Source organism: Bos taurus, chromosome 16 (assembly GCF_002263795.3).
Source record: "Bos taurus isolate L1 Dominette 01449 registration number 42190680 breed Hereford chromosome 16, ARS-UCD2.0, whole genome shotgun sequence".
Classification (NCBI taxonomy): Eukaryota; Metazoa; Chordata; class Mammalia; order Artiodactyla; family Bovidae; genus Bos; species Bos taurus.
The window spans coordinates 76,021,025-76,045,749 of NC_037343.1; the positions used below are offsets into that span (position 1 = coordinate 76,021,025).

Here is a 24,725-nt window from a genome sequence, read left to right on the forward strand (position 1 = left end):
ATAATTTACCAAGTAAATAAACTGTTTATACTAAAATTCTGTGACATGAAAAATGAAGCATTTGGAAGAGTCAACAAAAACCACACCATTTGGAAAATTCTCAGTACCAAGAGTGCCCAAAACACTTTATTGGAAGACAAAAAAAAAAAAAAACTTCTCCAGTTACTTTCAATATATTCTACAATACATCAGTATGGTCTTTAGATCTATTCTAACCAGGTCTCAGACAATTTCTGACTAAGTTTAATCCTTATTCCAACAAGTAGTTAAATGGTCTTTCCATTTCTGGCTACTACTGATTTATTTCTAACAGTTAAGAACTGTCCTGGCCCCCATTTCTAGACAGACTTTGGGACCCGATCAGACTGCAAACAGCCACTGGAGGTAGGTGTCTGTGGCCCAGGAACCACAGGTGCAGGGTTGGCAGCAGTGACCCAAAGCTATGAAAAACAGGTTGTGTTTCGTAAATGAACCTTCTTCAGGTCTGTGCTCAGGGACTAGAGTTTCTATTACAACCTTGCTCTCCCCAGGTCAAATTATAGCCCCACTCAGTTCCGAGTCTAGGGTTTTTAGCATGTGATGAGGTGGGCTGAATTTGCCCAATGTGCCCGGAGGGGCTCAGCTGCCCATCTGGATGGTCATCAGTCAGGAAGCAGGGGTCGATGGCATTTGTGGGGTTATTTTATCCTCTTCTCACTTCTACGTGAGTTGGCAGACTCTTAACTTTTCAACATTTATTTTGGACAAATGCCTCAATTTACCTATAAAACAGGGACACTAAGCTACTCTTTTCCCTTTAGGAATATGATTATATTCAAACTAATGCACTATTTTAAAGATGACAGCCGTGGACAACAGCGTTGGAATCATGTTGTGACATTAGTTTGTTACCTGAATAAAGCTATTAAATGAGAAAGAAATGATATAAAGTTTATTTATTACATATATCTTTTTAATTTTAATATAAAGTCAGATTTTTAAAAGTTGTACAAAGAAACCTAAAAACGCTTTCCATCTGCGTGATGAGCTTTCCTGTCTTTTCCTGTACAGGCCGAGACGCTTGCCTCTGCTAATAAGGAAGGCTGAGCGTGTCCAGCACCATCTGAATAGCTTGCAGAGGAGTCATGACTTCTTCCACATTATCTCTTCTCAAAACCCAGTCTGGTTTGAGTCTGTGAGAAGAACAAAAACCTTTCATTAACCGAGTTCTTCTCTTAAAAAAGAGTCATGTCTACTGCTTTGTCTTAACTGAAAGGTAGCCCCTCGTGGACACATCACCCCCTCCAAGCCCCTCACGCAGGTGGAAGGCTTCCTGTTATTGTCTTTCATAACTTCAGATCGTTTCTACCTATCTTCCCCGAAGGATGATGGTGGCTCCTTTGAAGCTCAGGCTATTCAGCCATGAAACCCCAGGGTTTTGTCTGTAAACCTGGTTCCTGGTCTCCACTGGACTACTGTCCCATCTCAGAACTCCAAATCCTTGCAGCTAAAGAGATAACCCCTCTTCTGTCCGTTTCTGCCCCCTTCCTGCAGCGCCACCCCTTGTCATGTGACCACACGATAAACTGGCACCACCCTCAGAAGGTGCCCGGCCTTCCATCCCCAACCGCCACTTGGGATTCATCAGCATCCTTCAACTTAACATGTCCATGCTCGCATGCTCCGCCCGCTGGGGGCCCACTTCCGGGACCTCAGTGCAGGACCGCCCCCAGCACAGCGCTGCACACCTTTCCCTCCCGGCTGCCTTGGGTACCCCAGTATAATCTCCTTTGCAAATGCTGTTAACGCTATTGTTGCTCTTTCCTACTGAATTCAGCTGGAAAGTTCTAGTCGGATTCCCAGTTGAATCCAGGTATCTGCCTTTTCCATTCCTGCAAGCTGAACAGTGCTAAAGAGAAACTACACAACCAGGCTGGCTGACTGTACGCCAGCGATTGAAACCACCTAGAAATTGCTTCCTTTCTCTTTCCCCAAGATGACTATTTTTTCAAATGTCCCCTCCACACCCTCCCCCATCTGCTGCTGAGTTAATGTTTATAATCTCCTTCACTGAGAAAACAGCATCATATCCATCTTCCTCACATGAATCCCTACCACTATACACAATTCCATTTTCTTACTCTTTTCAGTTCAAATTCCAAGTATCAATTAATTGGTGGGGGGTAGGGGGTGGAGAGTGGTCACACAGAGTGGGTGTTTCCCTGTCATGGACGAGCACTGTGTGAAGAGAGAGCTGAAATCTAGGCCAGGTAAGATGTGGATGAACCTCATGAAGGTGTATTTATTAAGCTAAATAGAAAAGTTCGTCACAGGAAGCTGCCTGTGTTTGATCCCATGTATGGGACAAAGCAGAAAAGGCAAAACTAAAGATTCTGAAATCATGTCAGCAGTTTCCAGAATCGGGGGTCAACGTGAGAGAACTGACTGAAAGGGGCACAAGGGAACCTTGTTGTGACTGAAATATTTTATCTCAGAAAAGGTGCATGTAGACTGTTTGGAGTTTTACCTGCCCACTCCCCCCAACAACGCCCCCCCAAAAACAAACCCCTGACTATGTCCTGATGCTGGGAAAGATTGAGGGCTGGAGAAGGGGATGACAGGATGAGATGGTTGGATGGCATCACCAACTCAATGGACATGAGTTTGAGCAAACTCCAGGAGACAGTGAAGGACAGGGGAGTCTGGTGTGCTGCAGTCCTTGGGGTTGCAAAGAGTTGGACATGACTGAGCAACTGAACAACAAATCTCAAAAGGGGGGGTGGGGGTGGGGGGAAGAATCTATTCATTAATATATGAATAGTTCTACAATATAATTCATATTAAAATATACCAAGTTATTAAATAAACATCATACGTAGAAAAGGTGGTGGTAGTGCTCAGTAGCGTCCGGCTCTCGGCAGCCCTGTGCACTGCAGCCCGCCAGGCTCCTCTGTCCACGGGATTCCCAGGCAAGGATACTGGAGGGGGTTGCCATTTCCTCCTCCAAGGGATCTTCCCCACCCAGGGACTGAACCCACATCTCTTGCATCTCCTGCTTGGCAGGAGGATCCTTTAACACTGAGCGACCCGGGAAGCCCTGCTTAATGAACAAATGAACGTTTGGTGACACGGAACCGCAGGGTACATGTACTGCTCACCTTGAAACCATTGTGGTTCTTACAGGTGTTTCTGGAAAAAAGGAAAGGCTCACAGAAGAATTCTTCTTTTGTTTACAAAGGATTCTTTCAGTATTCACTTTATGCTTATGAGCTGTAAGTTTGTAGAGACTATAAATACGGTCGACAACTTTGGACCTACTTTGAACATCCTGAAAAAGAAAATGTATGTTTCTTAAAACAGTAACAAGGATTAAAATTCATATCCTTTCTTTGCCAGAAAAATCAATCACAGTTAACAAACACTGTGCAGTAAATGACAAGTTTTTAACAATAAAAAGCCATGCTCTCCAAGTGCAGCAGTTAGACTGGTTTAAACTATAAACTAATTTAAAAGAATCACAAAGAGGGCAAATATTCAAAAATTATACACTTAATTCCATACTGAATAAAAAAAGCAAACATTAGAGTCAATATACCTATTATTTATAGTTACCAAGTCTCATGAATTTTACCTTATCAAAGATTACAGCGTTACCCACCTACCTCTCACAGAAGCAGCCCCAGGTCAAGCACAGTCTCTGGCCCAGACCACTGAGTGCCTACACTTGCCTCCTTCCTTGATGGTCTCCCTACATCTCACATGCTCTTCCAAATCCATTCTTCAATCAGCAGCCAAGGTGATGTTAAAACTTAAACTGAACATATTCCTTTGCTTAAAAAACCTTCGGTGGTTTCCCATAGTTCTCAGGATAAAGGTCACAATCCTATCCCGGCCCATGGTGAGCCCTGCTGCCTGCACACCTGGAGAGGGTAACGCAGAGACCTCACCAGGGAACGTCTGACATGTCTTTACATCACAGCGAGAGGATGTTGCTTCCTGGTTGGCACGGTTCTTACTTCCCTCAAGTGCATGGAAGCTGGCTGCTCCTGTGTGTGCCCAATCATGTCTGACTCTTTGTGGCCTGACGGACTGCAGCCCGCCAGGCTCCTCTGTCCATGGAAGTTTCCAGGCAAGAATGCTGGAGTGGGTTCCATTTTCCTACTTCAAGGGCTGTAATAAATTCTACTTCTAGAATTCAGCTCCTCTGACACGTGAGGAACAATCAGATCAGCCCCAAAAGCAGGTGTGAACACACACAAAACCCTATTTAAGTTATGATAATTTCTGCATAAAAGTCTTGGGCTTAAGAACATGCAAAAATAACCGCAAAGGAAAAAAAGCTAATGAATACTCACCAAAGCTCGAGTTGTCGTCTTTAATAAAACAGCCAACAAACAACAGGTTTTTGTGAAAATGCTTCTGCTCTTGTCGGCGACTTTATCACCAGACTTTTCCTGGTACATCTGCATAAGCTCCAGCAGTGTATCTACACAGTTTTCGACATCATAAATCGCTGAAGTTGTCTTCTCATACTGGAGGAGAACAGAACCAGGTTACGAGTTACAATGAGGGCAGATTCTCTTAGAAACACCAACTGAGAAGGAGGCTGAGAGCCATATTTTGGACCATGTGCATCAAGAGCGAGGACTTTATGAGATGACTTTCCGAGGTCATTTCTGGATCCATCTTATATGCACATGCGCCTTTTAATGTTTTTCTTCCCAACCTACTTTAAAGTTCCACAAAAAATGAATCAAATCTGAAATCTCTGAAAGTGCACACCTTGATGTAAATGAAAACAAGGTAAAAACCAGGGACGTTTTAGTGAGACCCTCTCAGAAAAAAGATAACATATCTGTGATAGGTAATCCTAGGTTAAGATAACCATAAAGATAAGATTTACTGCTTGTTACCCTACTCATGCTTCCTGAGAAGAAGGTGAGCTTGCTTTAAAATAAATAAATGTGACGATCACTAGCCAAGAATATATCTTTCATGCTTTAATTGTGAATCGCATCATTAGATTCATGTTGACATCTGCATGGTAACAGATAATGCTACTGGTACTAAGCAATATGAACACTTAGCACTTGTTTGGCACATCTGTGGATCAAGCACATTATGTGCACGGATTCATTTAATTCTCACAATAACATTATGAGAAAGGTACGATGACTACCCTCAGTTTACATTAAAAAAAGGGAAGCACAGAGAGGCTGAGTAACCCAGAGTGAGCGGCAGAGCTGGGATGCAAGCCCAGGCAGTCTGGCATCAGAGTCTCTTGTCTCAACCACTACTCCTCAAAGAGAAAAAGCCCAGGGGAAGTCTCGAAGTTACAGCTGATGGATAGGGCGAGGAGGATAAACCTGCCATGTCGACATCTCTGCATGTGTCAGTTTGGTGGAGACTACCTTGAGCAGTCCAAGGCCAAAAGGCTGACATTCGTACCGAGAGGTCCCAGGGAGCCCCGAGTACAGTGGTGGATCATCCTGCTCTGCTGGCTGTGATGAGAAGAGGTGCTGCTGCTCTGGCACAGCACAGCGTGTAGAGGGTCAGCTCCGGCGGGGGGGGTGTGAGCCCACGTCTGGCCCCACCACTGACCACACGCTGGTCCTCAGGCTGGGACCCTCCCTCCCGTAAGAATGATTATTCCTTCACTACAAGAAGGGAGTGAAAAAGCTGGCTTGAAACTCAACATTAAAAACATGAAGATCGTGGCATCTGATCCCATCACTTCATGACAAATAGGGAAGAAGTGGAAGCAGTGATAAATTTTCTTTTCTTGGGCTCCAAAATCATTGGGGACAGTGACTTCAGCCATGAAATTAAAAGATGCTTGCTCCTTGGAAGGAAAGCTATGACAAACCTAGACAGCATATTAAAAAGCAGAGACATCACTTTGCCAACAAAGGTCCATATAGTCAACGCTATGGTTTTTCCAGTAGTCATGTACAGATCTGAGAGTTGGACCATAAAGAAGGCTGAGCGCTGAAGAATTGATGCTTTCAAATTGTGGTGTTGGAGAAGACTCTTGAGAGTTCCTTGGTCAGCAAGGAGATCAAACCAGTCAATCCAAAAGGAAATCAACCCTGAAAATTCATTGGAAGAATTGATGCTGAAGCTCCAATACCTTGGCCACCTAATTTTTGATGAGCCAACTCATTGGAAAAGACCCTGATGCTGGGAAAGACTGAAGGCAGGAGGAGAAGGGGATGACGGAGGATGAGATGGTTAGACAGCATTACCAATTCAAGGGACGTGAATTTGAGCAAACTGTGGGAGATAGTGAAGGACAGGGGAACCTGGCAGGCAGCAGTCCATGGGGTCACAAAGTAGGACACGACTGAACAAAAAATAACAACAACCAATGGGAAGGATGATACAAACCACCTTAGAGGATTAACATGAAGACTTAATTAAATGCTGCATGAGAAGCATTAGCACGTAGTTAGCAAGTCCTTGATAAATGCTTGCCATCACCGTTATGAATACTACAACAACAGAAGAAATAAAATCATAACATATTCAGTGTCTCCATGTACAGCCATGTTAAACGAGTCAACATATCCCCCTAAAACCCTGGCATGCAGTAAATGCACTGTAACTTGGGGATCTCAGCTCTAGTGATGAGCAAGCATAGACCTAACTTGCTGGAGGACAGCTCTGGACCACGGGACGCTTCACAATCGAGCTGGAAAGTACCTTGGCGACATTAAGCAAGACCTGCATGGCGTATCTGATGACCTCCATACACGGGACGCTCCGATTACAGCTTCGGATCAAGACAAATATTTTAGAGATTGCTCCGCTCTGGGCCATCTTCTCGCAGCAAATTGAAGACAGTCTAGTAACTGCCTCTGAAAGAGGAAGGAAAAAAAAAGATAAAGTCACAACAACAAAAATCAGCATCTTAACTACTCGTGTGTGCTAAGTTGCTTCAGTCCTGTCTGACTCTGTGACCCCATGGACTGTAGCCCGCCAGGCTCCTCTGTCCATGGGGATTCTCCAGGCAAGAATACTGGAGTGGGTTGCCATGCCCTCCTCCAGGGGCTCTTCCCAACCCAGGGATCAAACCCACGTCTCTTACATCTCCTGCACTGGCAGGCAGGCTCTTTACCACTAGCGCCACCTGGGAAGCCCCTTCTTTGTCTACTCTAAGGTAAAAATGCATTTCTAGCCTTCTACAAGAGACTGTTGAAACAAACTAACCCAGGTGCTTCAGGGCCTCAAGCACGGTGGAAAGGTACTTGTACGTCAGGAGATGGTGCAGGGCGACTGCTGTTCTGTGGTAGAGCTTGCTTTCTTCTCGAATCTCCCTGTTAACACACTGAAGTCTCTGTCGAATGGCTTTAGTTTTTGTACTATCATTTTTCTTCCTCCAAGAATATCCTCTCCATAGTGCCTTAAAGAGACAAACCAGTAACGTGAAGATTGCAACCCCTGGTGTTGTGAATTTATATCTATATCTACTTCCAAACAAAGTAAATATTTTCAGTAAAATTATATGATGCAGTCAGACAGTTTACAAGTAGAACTTCAATTCAGGATCTAATAAAGAGCAAAATAAATTTTTCTAAGAAGAAATATGTATAATATTCCTGTATATGAGCTAAAGTAGCATTCATTGGTCAAAGGTGGCTAACTGTATTCAAAATGCAAAAATACTTTTGCAGCTCTCAGTCATCAACTTCCTAAAGGGAATTTGAAAATAAAGTGCTTAACAATGAAATTATGGTAGCATAGTGCTTATGAATGATTCTTTTGGCCAGCCTTAGTTTTCTAGAATGAGTGAGATTGTGCTTTTTAAAATGTTAGATGTAGAATTCCCGGGCGGTCCAGTGGTTAGGACTCAGCACTTTCCATGCTGTGGCCTGAGTTCAATCCCTGGTTGGGGAACGAAGATCCTGCAAGCCTTGAGGTATGGCCAAAAAATAAAATAAAATAAAATGTTAGATATCATGTAGATGAATTGCAAAATCATAATATTTTCGGTTACCTGAATTTTAGCAATTCTTTTGTTACAGTTTTCCTGCTTTTTACGGAGGAGGAAACGGCGGACAGCTCTCTGTATTACGGAGGCAGCCCTGCTGCGCTGCCTCGCTTGTTCTCGAGCTTCACGCTGAATGTTTATGATGCTGTATTTCTGAAGAAACCTCTTACGCTGTGATCTTGCTCGAAACCATCTCTGTTTCAGATGGATGAAGATCTTTATTATTTCAGGTTTTTTAAATAAATGTATACATATATACACAAATGAAATAAATAGAACATTATATTGGATTTCTTTCAACCCTCCCCAGTGGCATGACTTTCCCACCCAAGTTGGTGCAGATCCTTCCAGGCCATAGTATGTGAGTGTGAATGTGTGCGTGTGTAAGTGTCTGCATGTGAATTCAACCCTGTACAACATATTCCTCATTTCATAATTTATATAAATCTTATTAAGCTGTGTATTTCTTCAATTACTTTTTTTACTTAACATACACAAATGGGATTCTTATTCAGAATACATAAAGAACTCCTATAATTTATTAAAAAAAAAACACTCAACAGAAAAACAAGCAAGGTATATGGAAAAAAATCTTTTTAAAGCACATTATACACAGATAAGAATTTGAATAATCAACACAGGTGACATTTTTTTTTCAGAATTGTTAGCAGTCAAAGGAAATCCAAAACAAAAATGATATAATTTGCCATTCATCAAAATGACAGAAATCACAAAGTCTTCCAATGCCACAAGTTGGCAAGAGTGTCGAGAAAGAAACAGGTACCCTCAGATGTTGCTAGCAGAAGAGTAAATGAGTCCAAAGCACCAGAGAATAAGTCATAGCTTCAGTACCGTGCCATAAAACATCAACTTATCTCTAAACCATCAAGACATCCTAACAGCTGTGTGGCCAAGCTAAATGTTACATAACCTTACTAGAGGTATTTGGAAATTGCTTATGAAATATCAAAAAACTTTATAAACAAAAATTAGATCATAGTCTTAATGCAAAGGAAAGCTAACCTGAATACAGATGGCTGAGTTAAGCTGTTTATTGTTAGCGTGCTTCAGAGCCACATGACGTCTATAGGCTCTTTGAATTCTAAGAGCAGACAGGTGATAAAAGGCAGCTGCTGCAAAGTGAAGAAGCCGAATTTTGGCTCTCTGCTCTGAGATCTGAAGGAGAAAAAAAGATTAACAATCAAATAGTTAACTCTTGAGACGATCAACCAATGCTTATTTCTGTATATCTTCAATATCAAGTTATATAAATTAGCAATAGTAAGTTAACTTTTAACTATTAAAATTATCTACATTGTAACTTGAAGTAATTATATTCCTTTGCTGTTGTTGTTCAGTCACTAAGTTGTGTCTGACTCTGCGACCCCATGGACTGTAGCACACCAGACTCCTCTGTCCATGGGATTTCCCAGACAAGAATACTGGAGTGGGGAGCCATTTCCACCCTCAGGGGATCTTCCCGACCCAGAGACTGAACTCATGTCTCCTGCATTGGTAGGCAAATTCTTTACCACTGAGCCACCTGGGAAGCCCCCAATTATATTCCTTACAATATTTTCAGTGGTGAAACCCCTAACTGAGGGTATAGAAAGCAAAACTATATTTGGGCACTTCACTCAAGAATTTAATTAGGCTACCCAATACCAGCTAGTTAAGGCTTAAAATGTACTAATTGTAACAGGAGAGGTCTGCTGCTGCTGCTAAGTCGCTTCAGTCGTGTCCGACTCTGTGCGACCTCATAGATGGCAGCCCATCAGGCTCCATCGTCCCTGGGATTCTCCAGGCAAGAACACTGGAGTGGGTTGCCATTTCCTTCTCCAATGCATGAAAGTGAAAAGGGAAAGTGAAGTCGCTCAGTCGTGTCTGACTCTTAGCGACCCCATGGACTGCAGCCTACCAGGCTCCTCCATCCATGGGATTTTCCAGGCAAGAGTACTGGGCTGGGGTGCCATTGCCTTCTGCGACAGGAGAGGTCTAGGAATACTAAAATCAGGAAGGGCTGGCGTGTTCCAAGCAGACTGGCTGGAGACGGTGATATCAAGTGGGACAAACATCTGATCAGATCTCTCTAGTGTCAGGCAGTGTCGCTATGTAGCGGACTCCTGTAGCAGAAGCTCCTGACAGGGGCCTTCGGCCTTCAGAGTTCCAGCTTATACTCAAAGAACAAAACACAGATTTCTCCTTTAAGTTTTTTTTCTTGTTTGCCAGTGCTGCATATATAGGATGCCCAGGACGTTACGAATTCCCTAAGGAGGATTCTTCCCTGCTGAAGGTGTGGAAATCATTGCAGGATGGTCTTACAACGCCCTGACAGAGTTGCCTGTGGTAGCACAGGACGACGTGGATATCAACCTGCTGCACAGGTGGAGCCCTCACTCAGACTTCAGCTCCTTTGTTAAGATTTATTACACGAGAGAATCTATGTTGTATTTCTGGGGAGCATCCAGGAAACAGATATCCTACTTAAAAATACTCACCCTTTTTCTTACGAGCCAACCACGCACCAGTGCTTGTAGGACAACTGTAGATTTTTTTAATTCAACATATTTCATCCTCTGATGCTTCCCAGCCTTCCTGGCTCGTATGTATCTCTGTATGGTCAAAGCAGCTGATTTCTGCTGGAGAAATGCCTGCCTTGCTTTATATCCTCTGAAATTTGCTTGGATCAAACAAGCAGCTTGATGTCTCTATAAGGAAAAATTTGCAAGTGATGTTAACATATAGATATAATATTTCAACTCACTGGAGGTTCTGGAATTTCTCAATGTAAAATAAAATGCATATTTTTTAGTTTAAGATGTCATATGTCATAGATTTCAAAACCCATAGAGGTCTATAGCTGAAAGTGAAGTTTCATGGGGATGTAAACCAGGAGCTATAGATACCAGGTACTCTTCCCCTCTCTTTCTCTTAATACTTTTCACTGTGAATGAGCAAAGGACTAATATTACTACAGGACAGACACACCTAATAAAACAACTAGTTACACTCTAGAGAGGAGAATGGACGTCATAAGCAGCTGTGAGGGAAGCTGTCAGCAGCTTCAAGAACCGCAGTGCAGGCCCAGCCCATCGTAGGCTCCTTGGTTCCAGAACATCCTTACAATCAAATTCCAAGCCATGTAAATCTCTGGATTGAAACAGGAACTAGATTTGTTTTATGACACAGACCCCCACGTATTAGTTGAGTGACCTTGAGCAAATCCCTTTTCGTCTCCAGACCTTGCTTTACTCATCTATAAAACGGGAATGCTGACAATAACTACCTCATGAGAATCCCCTTAGTAAATATATAATAGAAGGTGTAATAATAATAGTGGGTATATAATCATACATAGTGAATACTACATGAATGTAAACATTTACAAGTAAACTTTTAATTTATTAAAAGATCATAGGTATCAGTACTATTCTAAACCTGATGCTAAATATTTTAAACAGATCACCAATTGTGGCTGAAAGAGTATGTGTTTGACTCATACAGATAAGATATGCTACATCTATTATGACTTTTTTCCAAATAAATCACTTCAAACTTTGAGAATACTTTATAAATATAGGTACACACACACAAAAATATTTACAAATAGTATTTTTATGAGTGAATATAATTTTTAATTGACTGCAATGATGTAATTAAAATAAATGTATAGTTAGGTCTTGACTCTTTGTTTTCTATTTTCTAAAGTAGTTCTTTACACATGAACTGCTTTTTTTAACACCTACTTTAGTCATTAAGGATTGTTCATGAGTTGTTCTTCCAGAGAGTACAGTTCTCCATCTTCTCTGAATGATGACTGCTGATGCTCTCACATTCAAAAACCTACAAAGCAATTATTGGAAAGCGATTTCAAATTAATTTATTCAGTAAGTATTTATTGCCCGCCCCTATAAATACTAAAGGAGAAAGAAGGTATACGAAAGGCAAGAAGAGAATAAATAAAAACTGGAAACGAGTAATTTATATCAGGGTCTAGCAATCAGGATGGTGCAAACACACACACAGAGACACAACAGGACAACACAATGCAAAAGAAATTCTACAACTGGCAGTGTTTCAGTGGTCAGGAAATAGTAAGTTCTAGAATGACAAAAGATTCTGAACTGATCAGGAGAAAGTAGGATTAGCTAGATCTAGAGAAAAGCCTCAATAAAGGGGTGGTGGTAGAATGAATGGCAGAGAATAAAATCTGAGTCCACATTGTAATAAAGTCTTTAAGCAGACAGAGGTGGCCAAGAAGAGAGCGTGGGACGGTGGAACAGCATCAGCAAGTGAGAAGTGGACACTCAACTGAAAAAGATGAGTGCTATCAAAAGATCTCAAAAGACAGAACCGGAGAAAAACTTAAAATGCGAGGGACCGCGATTAAACTTTAGCGTCAATATAGTAGTAATAGGCAACAACATAGAATGGGCAGGTCTTTATCTGTTCACAACTGTGTGGAAAAGACAGAGAGATCAACTAAGTCATGTCACCACTCTTCCTAGAAAATAAGGCTGAATGTCAACAGGAAAACTAAATACTGGTCCTTAATAGCTGAGAGCAGCAACTATGTTTATTTGTTAAGCCTGACTCTACCCATGGAATTAATCAAGAGACACTTCTAACACGAGTGTGCTCTCCTAAAACAATCTTTAAACCACGATACAATAATTCATCAATTCTGGGAACAGAAGAAAAAATTCTTACACTGTGGAATAAACAATAGCATGAACGATCTGGTAAGAGCTTCTGAAAACGTGTTTCAAAGAAATGAAGCAGGAAGAGGGAAATAGAATTAACACAGACAAGTTGGTAATTATGTCATCATTAAGGATAGAGAATAGGTGATAATACAAGCTTAAAAAAAAAAAAGAAATGTTGCCAATAACTAAATCAACAAACAAAATGGACCAGTGCACTAACAAGCAAAGCCACAGTACTATATCATTTTACCTACTTCCCATTCCTCCATCTGTACTCTTATCCTTAAGAACCTGAGTTAATCAAATATAAGTAAATACTTTCACATCACTTCATGGCAAGTAGATGGGGGAAAAGTGGAAACAGTGACAGATTTTATTTTCTTGGGCTCCAAAATCGCTGTGGATGGTGACTGCAGCCATGAAATGAAAAGATGCTTGCTCCTTGGAAGAAAAGCTATAACAAACCTAAACAGCATATTAAAAAGCAGAGACATCACTTTACCAACAAAGGTCCATATAGTCAAAGCTGTTTTTCCAGTAGTGACGTATAGATCTGAGAGTTGGACCAGAAAGAAGGCTGAGCACCAAAGAATTGATGCTTTCGAATTGTGATGCTAAGAGAAGACTCTCGAGAGTCCCTTGGACTGCAAGGAGATCCAACCAGTCCATCCTAAAGGAGATCAGTCCTGAATATTCATTGGAAGGACTGATGCTGAAGCTGAAACTCCAATACTTGGGCCACCTGATGCAAAGAGCTGACTCATTAGAAAAGACCCTGATGCTGGGAAAGATTGAGGGCAGGAGGAGAAGGGGATGACAGAGGATGAGATGGTTGGATGGCATCACTCACTCAATGGACATGAGTTTGAGCAAACTCTGAAAGATAGTGAAGGACAGGGAAGGCTGGCATGCTACAGTCCATGGGGTTTCAAAGAATCAGACATGACTGAGCAACTGGACAACAACAACTGGATTATACCATCAAGGCTCTATCTCAAAAAAATAAGGCAATCTCAGAGACAATTTTGTTACAATAATGGAGAAAACATCAACAAACCATATAAATTAAGCATAGCAACTATTTAAAAGAAAAACCAACAAGGGTATTATTTGACACACACACACACACACACACACACACCACACTGTCCTCTACAGCTGACACAGTACCGTCTTCGCTGCTGTTGGGTGCAGAAGCAACGCTGAATGATTCTAACAGCTCTTAACACAGCCAGATACTCCCTGCGTGCTTTCCAGCACCTGTACCAGGCTTGAATCCTGCAGGCAGCTTTCACTTCTCGCAAATATTTCCTGGCTTTGTGTCTCCTCCACACAGCCTATTAAACAAATAAACATAACAAATATGCAATGAGATGTCTAATAGTTTTTTTAGTCAGTATTGGAAAACAACTAATATAAGTTCAGGCAGACAAGATCAACTGCAGAAACGCCGTCACATCCCAACTGGTCTGTGAGGCTCGCTCGCTCCTGACACGTGAGCCCTGAGAACAGCGGGCTGATCTGTGCTTTCACCCTGTGGCTGGCTGCCGGCTAGGCCTCACCCAACCCTAGCAAGTATTTGAGCTGTAAGATCTGCACAAAGCCTGGGAAGCCAGGTGTGTGCGCTGCCCTCACCTTCTCAACCCTGTGAGGAACACAAAGGACACACATGCACCGACTCCGCCTCCGGGGAGAGGACGGGGACGCCCATGGCCCTCCCACCCCACCTCAGGTGCACCTGGGTTCAGGCCAGCTGGCTGCGGAGTCCCAGCGCCCATCCACCCGCGACCTTCAGACTTTCTGATTCTGGCAACCCGGCAGCTGACTAAAAGCTTAAGTGACAGTTACAACTTCTTAAGTGCTTAGCGCTACACTCAGCGCTACGAGTCCTTATGGTAACACAGGTAGGTACTATTACCTCTAATTTAGAGATGAGGAAATGAAGGCCCAGAGGAACTGACACCAGTAAAAGAACGTGCTGATGTCACAGGTAATAAGCAGCAGACCTGTCTTATTTAATCTTGACAAATATCTTGTGAGATGATAATTAAGCTCTTTCACAAAACAGAAATTAACGCTGAGACTTGTTACCTCATAGTAAGTGAATAGGGTCAAAATCTGAACCTGAGTCTATTTGATTTCAAAATACCTACAACAAATATGATAACTACTTCCTTCGTGGGGATCGGTTTCTAAATTCAGTTGACAGGCAAGAGTGATATGTAGGTCAAACTGACTCTTGTGGTGTCCTTGACTCGGAGTATCTCTATATGGTTTTATGTAGACAAGCACCCCCTCGTGGGAGCCAGGTGTCAGTCTTTTTGTCTCCGCGGCTCTGTTTAGGTTCCATGTGAGGCCAATCCCACCCTCCGCTCAGGTGGACCCTGAAGACCCTACCGTCACTGCCCTCTGTTCAGTGTGATTCACTTTCCCCACCCCACTGCCTACAGCTTCCTGACTGGCCACCCGCAGCCTAGTCCATCTCCCACATTCCCGCGGGGCATGTGGGAACGCACTTTCCTGACCAGGGATTGAACCTGTGCTCCCTGAATTGGGAGTGCAGAGTCTTAACCACTGGGCTGCCAGGCAAGACCCTGCCTGAGTAATTTTAAAAGATAAACTAGGATTCTGGTCCTCCCCTTAAACTCATCTAGAACTTCTTTTAGTCCAGAGGATGAAGGCTACCCTTTTTCCGTCTTACAGAGCTGCCCACCTCTCACTCCATGGACCGCCATCCTGGTCTCAGATCACCTTTATTGCACACCTGTGCTCACTCTCAGCTTAGAGCTCCATGTTACCCCCTAGAGCTGGAATACTCCTTCAATACAGTTTACTAGGCTATTTCCTTCAGCTTAAGCTTAACTCTTATCTTGCTGCTGCTGCTAAGTTGCTTCAGTCGTGTCTGACTCTGTGCGACCCCATAGACAGAAGCCCACCAGGCTCCCCCGTCCCTGGGATTCTCCAGGCAAGAACAGTGGAGTGGGTTGTCATTTCCTTCTCCAATGCATGAAAGTGAAAAGTGAAAGTGGAGTCGCTCAGTTGTGTCCGACTCTTAGCGACCCCATGGACTGCAGCCCACCAGGCTCCTCCGTCCATGGGATTTTCTAGGAAAGGGTAATGGAGTTGGGTGCCACTGCCTTCTCCGAAGGATACCACTAGCTGTTCTCAAAACATGTAAGGTTGCCAGCTGCAACCATATGGTCTCAAAGTCTTCACTTTTAACTATGCAGTCATAACTTAACTTTAGGGTGATCATGTCCAGAACAATCTTGTTCTGTGCTGTCTTGGGTAGACAATTATCGGCACCTTTTACCCAACTTCAAAAATCTTCCATTTTGGAAGGTAAATGAAATGGTTACATAAACTAACTCTTATTCTTTATAACCTGCTACAGCTCAAATTGAAAATTCTATGAAATATTGGTCAAAGGATGAATGAAAGCTTTATACTTAAATACATAAATACCTGGATTTTTATGGTGCTATCTTTAAGTTCCCGAAACTTCCGTTTCTGTATAAATCCTTTCACTCTAGCTTGAATAATGATTACACTGCTCCTTATTTGTAAGTACAGTTCTCTTTGATGTTTTGCAGGCAGAGAGGCTCTGTGGGGATTCTGCAAACCCACTGCTGCTTCTCTGTACAGTAAGAACTGTTTTCTGCTTTGCTGTATCCTGAAGCACCGCTGTAACGTGAGGGCCGCCCTTTTCTGCTGAAGGAATCTTCTGCGATATACGGCCATCTGAAGGAAGGACTGAATTCGCACGGCAGCACGCCTCTGTTTTTCCAATCTTCTTGTAACCATTTTATGGAAAGCTTTTTGAATTGTGACTGCAGCCTTTCTTTGAGAATGCTGCTCTGTTTCCTGTGAAGGGCCAACCAGAGAAGTTTTATACAGCCCTTGAGCCACAAGTGCTGGACTGTGGCCAGCTTCATGCTGGCTCTCAGTCCTGTGACAGTAGAATGCAGGCTGGGTAGCAGGGGCTGCCATCTTTTTGTCGGGCATGGTTTTTAATTTCTGTCTAACTTTCATGCCTCTGAAAGCAGCCTGAATAGTTGGTGCAGATTTCTGAATGGCTAAAAATTCCTTCCTCTCCATTTTCACTCTGATATACGACCTGTAGTGATTCTGTATGACAACAACTGCTCTTTTCTTGGCCTGATAATCAGCTCTGGCCCGGTGCCTTCGGTAGCATGACTGAATTCGTGTGGCAGCCAGGTGCATGCGTTGGATGCCCCTTCGTGCCTTAAAGCCTCTGAAACAGGACTGGATACAGATGACTGCCTGGGTTCTCACTGCCATTAGCTCTCTGTATCTTCTTTGAACAAAAACTACCTTTGCCCTAAAGTGGAGATAGTGCTTCCGTGTTTTAAAGGCTCTAAAATGCTCCTGAATAGTAATGGCAGCTTGATGCCGCCTTTCCTCAATCAGTCTCCTTACGACCATATCCTGAAAGCCAGCTCGGGCACAGGTTGCTGCTTTGAGTGCATCGTGTTGAAGAGCTTTCCTTTTACTCGCTCTATATCTTTCTTGTATTACTTTTGTAGCCCACTGAAGCTTTTGGTAGAAAAAATGTTGCCTGTACATTCTGTATGTGCTTTGTATTATGACAGCGGCTCTGTGCTTTTCCCTTAAAAGCTGTCTTGCTTTCAGCCCTTTATATGCAGCCTGAATGACCACTGCAGAATGCCTCCATCTGATGTAAAGTGCTCTTTGCAGTTTTGCAGCTCTGCATGCCCGGTAACGCTGCTGAATGAGGACCGCGGCGTGTTTCCAGGTCTGAAAGGCCAGGCGTGCTCTGTGCATTCTGAAGCTTGCCTGTATGAGGGCTGCAGCCCTGTGCATCTCCTGTAACTGCTTCTTTACCATCCGTCTTCGGTAAGACGCCTGGATTATAATGATTGCCTTCTGTAACTCCAGGAATCGGTGCAAGTGGTGTTTGGCACAGATGGTGGCTCGGTACTTCCTCTGAACAAAAACAGCAGCTTTCTTGAGGGAAAGGAATCTTTTCCTCCTCATTATAGACCTAAACCTGCTCTGAATCAGGGTCGCGGAGACATGCATCCTTTTTAGACGTCTTCTGACTCTCATACCCCTGAACGCAGCCTGGAGGACCAGCGCAGAGTGTCGTTGCTGAAGGTACTGTCTCCTCTGCAGGCGCGCAGCCCGGCCTGCCCGGAACCGCTGCTGGATGACCTGCGAGGCGCACCTCCAGGCCTGGTACCTCGCCCGAGTGCGGTGCCTCCTGAACGCGGCCTGGAGGATCGTGGCCGCCCTGCGCATCTCCTGTATCTTCTTCCTTACCATCCACCCCCTGTACCAGGACTGGATTTTGATAGCTGCCTTCTGCAACCGGAGCTGTTGTACGTGATGCCTTGTGCAAACCTTTGCACGGTATTTTCTTTGAACCCACACGGCAGTCTTCCTGAGAGACAGGAATCTTCTTCTCATCCCCAGAGTCCTAAACCTCCGCTGGATTACGGCTGCGGCGGAGTGCATGGCTTTTAAGCGTCTTCGCGCTCTCATGCCCCTGAAAGCAGCCTGAATGCAGATCGCGGAGCGTCTCAGCTGGTTGTACCTTCGCAGTTGTGCGTGCCTTTCCCTCGCTGCCCGGTACTTCTGCTGCACCGTTTTCGTCACCTTCTTTAACTTATTAAAATAGGCTTGCTGCCGGCGTCCCCTGTAGTGGGCCTGGATGAGCGTGGCCGCCGTCCGCATCCTTCTCAGGCTCTGTCTAACTCTTGCCCCTCTGAGAGCTGCCTGGAGGAGGGCAACGGCTTTCAGAATCGTCAAGTACTTTGCACGCTGAGCTCTACCTTGGCGGTACGCTCTGTACCTTACCTGAATTATGATGGCTGCTGTTCTCATTTGCTGATACCTCCTCCGTGACTGCTGCATTTTGAAGGTGGCTTTGATGAGAGTGGCTGCCGTGTGCATGCGCCGGATCTGTCTTCTTGCTCTGACTCCTCTATAGACGGCCTGGATTTTCAGTGCTGCCTTCTTTACAGCAAGATATTCCTCACGCTGACGGCCTGCGAGCTTAGCCGCGCGATACCACCTCTGAATGATGACGGCCGCTGCTCTGTAGCTGGCGTACTTCTTTCTGGCTTGGTACGCTCGGTATCTAGACTGTATGGTGGCGGCTGCCTGGTGCATCTCCTTCACTTTCTTCCTCACTCTCACCCCTCGAAAAGCTGACTGTAGGATTATTGCAGCTGCTTTGGTTTTCAGAAACAAATGATGCTGTTTTCTTCCTGTACGATAGGCCCGATAATGCATTTGAATTAGATGAGCTGCTTTTTTCATGATTTCCCATCTCTTCCGCTGCACGTGCCTTCGGTAGTAGGCCTGTATGATGATGGCACATCTCTGTTGCTTCTGAATCCGCCTCCTGGCTGCTCGGCCCCTCCAGGCGGACTGGAGCATCACTGCCGCACGGCGCAGTGCCATGTACTCTGTCCGCTGCCTCCGCCCTGCGGCACGCGCTCTCAGATGCTGCTGGATCACGGATGCTGCCGTTTTTAACACCCTGAACTCCTTCTGGGCCCTGGCTGTTCTGAAAGCAGACTGAATCTTCACTGCAGCTTCATGTTCCTTTCTCATCTGCTTCCGAACTTTCCAGCCACGGTAAGCAGACTGGAGAGAAATCGCAGCTGTCCTTGTTTTGAAGAAATGGCTTCTTATGGCAGAAACAGTCTTGTGTGTCCTGTACCATCTCTGAATCTTGAATGCAGACTGAAGCACGGATTGATACTTTGTCCTCTGACGATAGCCTCTAAAAGCAGCTTGAATTTTCAGAGCAGCTGAAGATTGTTGTTGCAGCTGCCGGCGGACCTTATACCCTCTGTAAGTGGCCTGCAAGCAGGTCACGGCTCTTCTGACTTGCAGGAAGTGCTTCCTCTGCTGGGCCCCTGCTCTGTGCGCACGATAGTAACGCTGAATGACAACAGCTGTGTGACAGACTTTCAGGTAGTCCAGCCGCATCTTTCTCATCCTAAAGTAAGACTGCAGCGAAACAGCAGCTTTTCTCTGCAGCCTCACCTGCTTCCGAACCAGGTACCCTCTGAGGAAAGCTTGCAGTTTGATGCAAGAGGCCCGCCGATGTTCTTCTCTCTGTTGTGCAATTGCTCTTAAATGTAAATATTGTTTGCGGGCTAGCTTCATCCTGACAATGGATTGTAACTTTACTGTAGCCTTTTTGAGCCTCAGAAACTTTCTTCTGGAAGCATAAGCCCTGTAATATGATTGAATCTTTACAATGGATGTGAGGATGTGAAGAAACTTTTTCCTGGCCTGCATTCTCCTGCACGCAGACTGCAGGACGATGACAGCAGAACGTGTCTTCTGGTAAGAGGCCAGAACTTCCTTGGCTGACATGTAAGCTCGGAAGTGAATCTGAATTATGAGGGCGGCTTTCTTCATCTTCTGGTATGTGTGTAATTGTTGACGTCTCCTTATGTGTGCCTGCAGCCTGATGATGTTTTTCTTAAGGTTTAGAAATCGGAGTCTGTCCTGCCTCATTCTCCAGTATGACTGTAAGACACAAGCGGCCTTGATCTGCCTGTATAAGTTACGTGCTCTCCTTCCCCTGAAAGCAGCCTGCAGGCGGATGGCTGCAGCGCGTTTCTGCAAATAGCCTGTGCACTCAACCTTTCCTTTCACGTATGCTCTGTAGTGCTTCTGCAGAGTCAGGATAGACTCTCTGGTCCTTGTATATAACTTTTGGGCTTGAAAGCACCGAAATCTTGCCTGAATGATGATAACACAAGATCTAAGGTGAATGTACTTCCGTAATTCTCTGTGCATCCTATACCAGGATTGTATGACCACGGCAGCTCTTTCTTCTTGAGCACATTTCCGGACATGCCATTGTCTGAAAGCTCTTTGCAATGTTATGGCAGCATTTATTTGTGATTGCCTCTTACGTCGCCTCCATCTCCTGAAGGCAAACTGGATTACAAGGGTGGATGATCTTAGCAGTTCATATCTCTGTCGATCCTGCTTGCTTCTCACATGAGCACGCCAGCGCCTCTGAATTGTCACAGTAGCCCAATGGTATCGTTTGTAAGAAGCAACAGCAATGATCATTCTTATCTTAGATTGCAGGAAAATTGAATAATATTTCAGTTTCAGAAACTGCTTTCTAGTGGAATATCTTCTCCAGTGTCTCTGAAAAAAGAAAGGACAGAAAATAAAATAGACACAACTTTCTATGCTTAAGACCTTTGAAACTCACTTTTCCTAATATTTTGCTTAAAAACAAACATATTAAACTTAAAAGCAATATATTTCTAAAGGAGATACTTGTCTCTTTTGTTTATAGTTTGTTTCTATGTTGATACAACTGTAGCCAATACAAAAATCTTTCTCGAAATACTAATGATATTTACATAGCATTTGTACTCAGGAGACATAAGAAATATAAATAAGTTTTTGTTATATTAGAATAACATACTAGAAAAATTAAAAAAAAAAAAACGATAGTAATATTCTGCTATTGATTCTAAGTAAGTTCTTGTGAATATATCTCTGGTTCGTATATTCCACCTTCTATCAAGGTTGATAAGATATAATGACTGGAAACTGTTCATAGGCCTGGTAATGCTGACAAAGGTCCATACAGTCAAAGCTGTTGTGTTTCCAGAGTCATGTACAGATGTAAGAGCTGGACCATAAAGAAGGCTAAGAGCCAAAGAATTGATGCTTTCAAATTATGGGGCTGGAGAAAACTTAAGAGTCTCTGGGACAGCAAGGAGATCAAATCAGTTAATTCTCAAAATCAACCTTGAATATTCATTGGAAGGACTGATGCAAAGCTGAAGCTCCAATACTTTGGCCAACTGATGCAAAGAGCTGACTCACTGGAAAAGACTGATGCTGGGAAGAACTGAAGTCAAAAGAAGGGGGCAGCAGAGGATGAGATGGTGAGATAGCATCACTGACTCAATGGACATTGAGCAAACTCTGGGAGATAGTGAAGGATAGGGAAGCTTAGCATGCTGCAGTCCCTGGGATCACAAAGAATCAGGCATGACTTTGCAACTGAACAACAACAGATGTCAACAAAGAGTTTTGAGAAATAAGTGAGGCAGATCACTTTCTGAGTCAGTATTTTCATTAAGAATAAAATTCAGGAATTATAGTTACTTGGTTAAAAAATGTAATTCTGGAAAGACTTGAGGAGTAAGAAGCTGTTTGCCATCTGCTTCCTTCCCAGCACCCCCTGTTCCCTAACCCTGTCATTATCCCAGCAGTGTGCAAGCTGTGAAGTCTTAAGCAGATCCTGGCTGCTGGTCATCAAGCTCTGAACAGTCTGCTCTAGCTGTCAGACGATTCTTCTGTCCAAAACACTCCAAATATTGGTAAGGTGGGGTGGGAAGTAATGGAAAGATTAAAAGTCTCAGATAAAAAAATCAAAGATACAACTAAGAACAAAATGGGAATATCAGAACTAAAAAACACAGTAACCAAAACAACAACAAAACCTCACTGGGATGGCTCAATAGTGGAATGTACATGATGGAAGAGTCAATGAACTTGAAGATCAATGCAAAGTATCAATGCAGAACGAGAAAGGAAGAAAAAAAATGATTGGGGAAAAAATTGTCTCAACCAATATATTGTTCAATAGGCAAATGGATAAACAACTGTAGTATATCTATAAAATGGAATGTCATTCAGTGTAAGCTACTGAGGCAGGAAAAGACTATTTAAACTTATATGTGTATTTGTGAAGTGAGAGAATCTATCTGAAAAGGCTATATATCTCTGAATTCAAACTGTAGGACATCCTGGAAAAGCAAAAATAGACAGTAAAAACAACAGTGGTTGCCCAGGATTTTGAAGAAGGGTAAGAGATGAATACGTAAAGCAGAAAGGATTTTTAGGGCAGGATTTTTGTCAAACACATAACTATACCAGATAAATAGTGAAACCCTTGGAAACTAAGGACTTCAGTTAATTATAATGCATCATTGTTGGTTCATAAATTGCAAACACGATACCATAAAAAAAGAAAGCAAAGCAACAGAAATGATAAAATCTGCACTAATAGAATATGATTCTCATGTACTCCTTAAAATTTTATTATGATCGAAAGCAAAAATTATAATATTGCCTGATGTGGTTTCAGTTGTATGTAAGTTTAATAAATAAAACTGCTGCTGCTGCTGCTAAGTCGCTGCTAAAACATAAAAGTGAGGGAGGGGAGCAAAGGGATCTAGATAGTGGTAAGTTTTCTACATTCCACTTAAAGTGATAAAGTATTGATTCTAAGTAAAAGTTTTGTATACTGAAATGCCTATATCGACCAAAAAACAAGACAAAAAAAAGACACCCCCCCCAAAAAAAAAACAAAAAACACAAAAAATCTCCCAAATAAATCCCTGTACAGAGGAATAAAATAATAATTAAAACAAAAAAAGATAAACTAAAATGAAACACTAAAAAGTATTCAAATAATTGAAGAGACAGGAAAGGGGGAAGAGAAAAAGGGAAGAAAGCTAACATTCAGAAAATAAATGATAAAATGACAGACCAAAGCTCAAACATATTGATAAATATCTTAAATATAAATGGCCTAAATCACCAATTAAAAGACAGAGATTTTCAAGACATAAAAACTAAATGCTGTCAAGACTTCAAGCCGTATATAACGATTTAAGTAACTAATAAGTAAAATAAAGGGAAAAAATATACCCTGCAAATGATAATCAAGTGAAAGCTAGTTTGGGGTTATAGTAAGAACATGCAAAGTAGACTTTAGAACAAAGAAAATTATGAGGGATAAAAAGGAACAATAAACAATGATAAAAAAGCTCAACTCACCTAGAGGACAGAACAATTCCAAATGTGTACACACCTAACAAAACATCTTCAAATACATGTAGATAAAACCAAAGAGGGAAAGACAATATCCACAATTATGTTGGAGACTTAACCACCGCTTTCTTGGCACAAGAATAAGTAAACAGAACATCAGTAAGGACATAAAAGAACTATCGACCTGACATTTATAGAACACTGCATCCAACAACAGAACACACGTTCTTTTCCAGGACAGAGAACATTCACCAAGACTAGGACCAACTTTTTCTGTAAAACATTTACAGACAAATCACGGATAAAGAACTTGTCTCCAGTATATAGAAAGAAATCTCAAAACTCAATAAGATTAGCACTCAGTTATAAAAATGGTCAAAAGACTTCAACACACTTTATAAAGAAGATGACTGAAAGGCAATTAAGCATTTGAAAACATATACATAGCCTTTGAGAAAATGCAAATTAAAACCAAGAGACCACTACACACTTATCAGAACGGGTGAAACACAAGCGATCAGCGTTGCTGAGGATATGCAGCAATTAGAACCCTTACACACTGGGGGTGGGCATGCAAAATGGAATAAGCCAGTCTAGACGGTTTGGTGATGTCTAAGCTATGGTTTTTCCAGTAGTCATGTATGGATGCGACAGTTGGACTATAAAGAAAGATGAGCACCAAAGAACTGATACTTTTGAACTGTGGTGTCGGAGAAGACTCTTGAGAATCCCTTAACTGCAAGGAGATCCAACCAGTCAATCTAAAGGAAATCAGTCCTGAATATTCATTGGAAGGACTGATGCTGAAGCTCAAACTCCAATACTTTAGCCACCTGATGCGAAGAACTGACTCATTTGAAAAGACCCTGATGCTGGGAAAGATTGAAGGTGGGAGGAGAAGGGGATGACAGAGGATGAGATGGTTGGATGGCATCACTGACTCAATGGACATGAGTCTGAGTAAACGCTGGGAATTGGTGATGGACAGGGAGGCCTGACGTGCTGCAGTCCATGGGGTTGTAAAGAGTTGGACACGACTGAGTGACTGAACTCATCTATAAAGCTAAATATATACTTAACAAATGACCCAGCAATCCCATTCCTAGATATTTACCCTAACAGAATGAAATCACCTAAAACTGGAAACAATGCAAATATCCTTCAACAGATTAACATTTAATCCAACTGTGGCACATCCACACCAGGGAACACTACGCAGCAACGAAGGA

At 42.8% G+C, this 24,725-nt stretch overlaps 1 protein-coding gene across 1 annotated transcript in view; it reads right to left on the reverse strand.

Annotated features, from left to right (window-relative positions):
- Window positions 1-914: 914 nt before the first annotated feature.
- Window positions 915-24,725, reverse strand: part of ASPM (assembly factor for spindle microtubules) — a 60,128-nt gene continuing 36,317 nt past the window's right edge. The window contains 11 exon segments of the mRNA NM_001206506.2: window positions 915-1,172; window positions 3,138-3,307; window positions 4,335-4,511; window positions 6,682-6,836; window positions 7,189-7,381; window positions 7,976-8,164; window positions 8,993-9,145; window positions 10,468-10,677; window positions 11,716-11,812; window positions 13,846-14,012; window positions 16,141-20,844. Of these exon segments, the coding sequence (NP_001193435.2) occupies window positions 1,070-1,172; window positions 3,138-3,307; window positions 4,335-4,511; window positions 6,682-6,836; window positions 7,189-7,381; window positions 7,976-8,164; window positions 8,993-9,145; window positions 10,468-10,677; window positions 11,716-11,812; window positions 13,846-14,012; window positions 16,141-20,844 (6,318 nt within the window). The 3' untranslated portion in view covers window positions 915-1,069.